Source organism: Mandrillus leucophaeus, unplaced genomic scaffold (assembly GCF_000951045.1).
Source record: "Mandrillus leucophaeus isolate KB7577 unplaced genomic scaffold, Mleu.le_1.0 Scaffold234, whole genome shotgun sequence".
Classification (NCBI taxonomy): Eukaryota; Metazoa; Chordata; class Mammalia; order Primates; family Cercopithecidae; genus Mandrillus; species Mandrillus leucophaeus.
In genome coordinates this window covers 800,770-805,913 of record NW_012102410.1, presented here as the reverse complement: position 1 = coordinate 805,913, position 5,144 = coordinate 800,770, and the positions used below count along the sequence as shown (strand labels likewise).

Here is a 5,144-nt window from a genome sequence, read left to right as displayed (position 1 = left end):
CTGCAGCCCCTCAGAGCTTCTCTGGGTTGGCAGGACTTTTGTTAGGGACCCCCTGCTTTCCTGTGCTTCTCCTTGAAACTTTTTTTTTTTTTTTTGAGATGAAGTCTTGCTCTGTTGCCCAGGCTGGAGCGCAGTGGTGCGATCTTGGCTCACTGCAACCTCCGTCTCCCGGATTCAAGCGATTCTCCCACCTCAGCCTCCCTAGAAGCTGGGACTACAGGCATGTGCCACCACACCTGGCTAATTTTTGTAGTTTCAGTAGAGACAGGGTTTCACTGTGTTGGCCAGGCTGGTCTCAAACTCCTGGCCTCAAGTGATCCACTCGCCTCACCCTCCCAAAGTGCTGGGATTACAGGCATGAGCCACCGTGCCTGGCCACAGTCTGGAAATTCTGTCTTAGAAGGTTCCAGCATGTGTTTATATCTCCTGGGACTGCACCTCACCCAGGGGTCCCTGCAGCGTTTTGGCAGGTGGAGCTTCACTGGGTGCCAGACAAGTTGGTGTGGTGGATAAAGAAGGAATCTCTCCATTTCTGGGCAGTTTCAGTTCCTTATTTATAAAGGGGTGGAACAGGAAGGTGTCTAGCTGGTCAAGCTACCCAAAGAAGAAAGAAACATGTGTTTACCCAGCATTTGCCCCATCCCGAACCGTGTGCTGCCAGCTGGACAACAGGCAGGAAAAGGCCTGGGCACGGTGGCTCACGCCTGTAATCCCAGCACCTTAGGAGGCCGAGGTGAGCGGATCACTTGAGGTCAGGAGTTCGAGACCATCCTGGCTAACATGGTAAAACCCCATCTCTACTAAAAATACAAAAATTAGCCAGGCGTGGTGGCAGACGCCTGTAGTCCCAGCTACTCGAGAGGCTGAGGCAGGAGAATCGCTTGAACCCAGGAGATAGGTTGCAGTGAGCTGAGATCGCACCCCAGGACTCCAGCCTGGGCAATGAGTGAGACCCTGTCTCAAAAAAACAAAAACAAAAACAAATGTGGGCAGGGAAAGCCCTTAAGTGGTCCCTGCCCTTGGGCAGCCCACAGTATTCTGAGAGACATGACTCAAAGGATTACACAAATTCTTGTAAAATCATAAGTGCTTAGTGCTACAAAGGAGATGATCTTGGCACTACAAAGTCTGGCTTAGACAGGGTGGCACCTCTAAGGCCATGACCTAAGAAGGAAGGAGGGGGAGGAACAAACTGGATGTAGTTGTTGGAAAGGTCATTCTAGGCAGAAGGAAGAGCTTGTACAAATGTTGTGTGGTGGGAAGAAATAGGTTGATCTCTAAGAAATAAAAAAGGGAGTCGGTGAGCCTCAAGTGGAACAATATTTTTTTGGGGGGGGTGTAATGGTTTTATTGAGCTATAATTCATGTATTATACAGTTTACCCATTTAAAGTATATACTTTAGACTGGGCGCAGTGGCTCACGCCTGTAATCCCAGCACTTTGGAAGGCCAAGGTGGGAGGATCTCTTGAGTCCAGGAGTTCAAGATCAGCCTGGGCAACACGGCAAAACCCAGTCTCTACAAAAAACAAACAAAATTAGCCAGGCATGGTGGCACATGCCTGTGGTCCCAGCTACACAGGAAGCTGAGGCAGGCATGAGCCACCGCACCCGGCCATGCCCGCCTAATTTTTGTATTTTTAGTAGAGACAGGGTTTCGCCATGTTGGCCAGGATGGTCTCGAACTCCTGACCTCAGGTGATCCACCTGCCTCAGCCTCCTAAAGTGCCAGAATTACAGGCATGAGTCACTGCACCTAGTCTTATGTAAGGGTTTCTGTGTAGACATATGTTTTATTTTTTTTTTTAAAGGTGGGGTCTCACTATGTTTCCCAGGCTGGTCTCGAACTCCTGGGCTCAAGTGATCCTCCCACCTTGGCCTCCCAAAGTGCTTGGACATATGTTTTCATTTCTCTTGGGTATATACCTAGGAGTTGAATTGCTGGGTTATAAGCCAACTCTATTTTTTTTTTTTTGTTTTTTGACGGAGTCTCGCTCTGTCGCCCAGGCTGGAGTGCAGTGGTGCAATCTTGGCTCACTGCAACCTCTGCCTCCTAGATTCAAGCAATTCTCCTGTCTCCGCCTCCCGAGTAGCAGGGATTATAGGCACAGCCCCCATGCCTAGCTAATTTTTGTATTTTTAGTAGAGACAGGGTTTCATCGTGTTAGCCAGGATGGTCTCGATCTCCTGACCTCGTGATCCGCCCGTCTCGGCCTGCCAAAGTGCTGGGATTACAGGCGTGAGCCACCGCACCCGGCCTTTTTTTTTTTTTAAAGGGAGTCTCGCTATGTCGCCCAGGCTGGAGTGCAGTGGCATGATCTCAGCTCACTGCAGCCTCCGTCTTCCAGATTCAGGCAATTCTCCTGCCGCAGCTTCCTGAGTAGCTGGAATTACAGACATGTGCTACGACGCCCACCTAATTTTTTTATTTTAGTGGAGACGGGTTTCGCCACGTTGGCCAGGCTGGTCTCGAATTCCTGGCCTCAAATGACTCCCCTGCCTCGGCCTCCCAAAGCACTGGGATTATAGTCGTGAGCCACCACGTCCTGCGCCTTCGTATTTTTCTCTTTTTTTTCTTTTTTTTTTTTGAGACGGAGTCTCGCTCTGTTGCCCAGGCTGGAGTGCAGTGGCCGGATCTCAGCTCACTGCAAGCTCCGCTTCCCGGGTTTACGCCATTCTCCTGCCTCAGCCTCCCGAGTAGCTGGGACTACAGGCGCCCGCCACCTCGCCCGGCTAGTTTTTTGTGTTTTTAGTAGAGACGGGGTTTCACCGTGTTAGCCAGGATGGTCTCGATCTCCTGACCTCGTGATCCGCCCGTCTCGGCCTGCCAAAGTGCTGGGATTACAGGCTTGAGCCACCGCGTCCTGCGCCTTCGTGTTTTTCTTAACCCTTCCTTCCTTCTTTAATGTTTTTCTGTGGAGCACGTTGACCTGAGCTGGGGGTCCACGCTGTCCGGGTTCTGTGTTCATCACATCCCCTGCCCACACAGGACGTGAGCCTGCACTTCGTGCTCTGGGGCTGCCTGCACGTGTACCAGCGCATGATTGACAAGGCGGAGGACGTGTGCCTGTTTGTAGCGCAGCCCGGGGAGCTGGTGGGGCAGCTGGCGGTGCTCACTGGCGAACCTCTCATCTTCACGCTGCGAGCCCAGCGCGACTGCACCTTCCTGCGGATCTCCAAGTCCGACTTCTATGAGTATGACGGCCTGAGGTTGGAGTGGGGGTGGCACTCGGAGGACCCCCAACCCGTGAGAGTGGCCAGGACCTCATCCCTCAACCTCACTCCTGGAAAAGCAGAAGGGACCCCCCAGATCTGGCCTCCCGGCGCCGGTGTAGGGCAATTTTGAGGCCTTCCTCTTTCATCCCAAGTCTATCCCTGCAGGATCATGCGCGCACAGCCCAGTGTGGTGCTGAGCGCGGCGCACACGGTGGCAGCCAGGATGTCGCCCTTCGTACGCCAGATGGACTTCGCCATCGACTGGACGGCAGTGGAGGCCGGACGCGCGCTGTACAGGTGCAGCTTCCACCACGCTGCTCAGGCCCGGCCTAGGGGTGGGGACTTGGGGGTGGTCAGACCTTGCTGATCTCCACGCCCACTCAGGCAGGGGGACCGCTCCGACTGCACTTACATCGTGCTCAATGGGCGGCTGCGTAGCGTGATCCAGCGAGGCAGTGGCAAGAAGGAGCTGGTGGGCGAGTACGGCCGCGGCGACCTCATCGGCGTGGTGAGCGCGGCCCCCACCCACTGACCTCTGGCCTTTTCCAGGCCAATCCCCACACAACACACACACATCATCCCGGGTAAAGTGGTGAATGCAGCTCCCGACCTCTGACGTCACCCAGTCCCCTCCCCTCCCAGACCTCATTTCGTCGGAAAAGGGGATTCCGCCTGTCGTGTATCCCTGTCCTCTCCCTCTTCTCGGACCTCTAATGGGTAGCGAGCGAGGCTTGCTTCCCTGCACCCCCATTGCAGGGGAGCCCTAGATGGGGCAGTACAGCCCCCTCTCCACCAATCTTCGGCCTCCCCATTCCCCACCCAAGCAGCCTCAATTATGCACACTGCTCCCCAGGTGGAGGCGCTGACCCGGCAGCCGCGAGCCACGACGGTGCACGCGGTGCGAGACACGGAGCTGGCCAAGCTTCCCGAGGGCACCTTGGGTCACATCAAACGCCGGTACCCGCAGGTACGCCCTGTTGTGGGCGGGGCAGAGGGGCGGAGGCTGGACCCCGGGGGAACCGGGCCTAGTGTGTGGGAGGGGCTTCCGGAGGAACGGGGGCCGAGGGAGGTGCCAGGGCGAGAGAGTAAGGGCGGGGCTCTTGGGGGTGGGACTCAGGTAACGGGGACCCAGGAGCCCCGGCAGAGGAGGGAGAGGTGGGACCTGGACAGCTGCTTCCCGGGTCTCACTGAAATGCCGGCCTCCAACGCCCCCAGGTTGTGACCCGTCTTATCCACCTGCTGAGCCAGAAAATTCTAGGAAATTTGCAGCAGCTGCAAGGTCCCTTCCCAGGTGAGAGCCGGCCGGCCCGGAGCGTGCTGGGAGATGTAGTCCCGCGTCCAGAGCATGCTGGGAGGGACGCCTTCTTCCTGAGGGATGCTGGGAAATGGAGTTCCGCGAAGAAATCATGCCCCTGCGGGTTTCAAACCCGAAGTAGGACCGAGGTGCAGTGCATGCTGGGAAATGGAGTTCGTGTTCCTGAGCATGCTGGGAAACAGAGTCCTTGACCGCAGGCGTGCTAGTTAATGGGCTGGAAAGTGAATCAGTGGTGCCAGGGATGGAGTCTTAGGCGGCGGAGTCTGCCCGGGAGTCAGGGCTTGCTGGGGAAGTCCATGGCTTGGATGTAGAGAGAAAGGGAGTCCTAGATCAGAATATGATGGCAAGGCCGGGCGTGATGGCTCACGCTTGTAATCTCAGCATTTTGGGAAGCTGAGGCAGGAGGCTTGCTTGAGCCCAGGAGATTGAGTTTGAAACCACTCTGGGCAACACAGTAGGACCACCCGTCTCTACAGAAATTTCTTTTCTTTTTTTTCTTTCTTTTTCTTTTTCTTTTTCTTTTTTTTTTTCTTTCTTTTTTTTTTTTTGAGATGGCATCTCGCTCTGTCGCCCAGGCTGGAGTGCAGTGGCGCGATCTCGGCTCACTGCAAGCT

General features: G+C 55.2%; 1 protein-coding gene across 1 annotated transcript in view; it reads left to right on the top strand.

The window, feature by feature from the left end:
• PNPLA6 (patatin-like phospholipase domain containing 6) overlaps positions 1-5,144 on the top strand; it is a 40,489-nt gene that overhangs the window by 24,584 nt on the left and 10,761 nt on the right. The window contains exons 16-20 of the mRNA XM_011982057.1: positions 2,989-3,194; positions 3,381-3,512; positions 3,600-3,723; positions 4,069-4,182; positions 4,431-4,506. Of these exons, the coding sequence (XP_011837447.1) occupies positions 2,989-3,194; positions 3,381-3,512; positions 3,600-3,723; positions 4,069-4,182; positions 4,431-4,506 (652 nt within the window). The remainder of the gene's footprint in view (positions 1-2,988; positions 3,195-3,380; positions 3,513-3,599; positions 3,724-4,068; positions 4,183-4,430; positions 4,507-5,144) is intronic.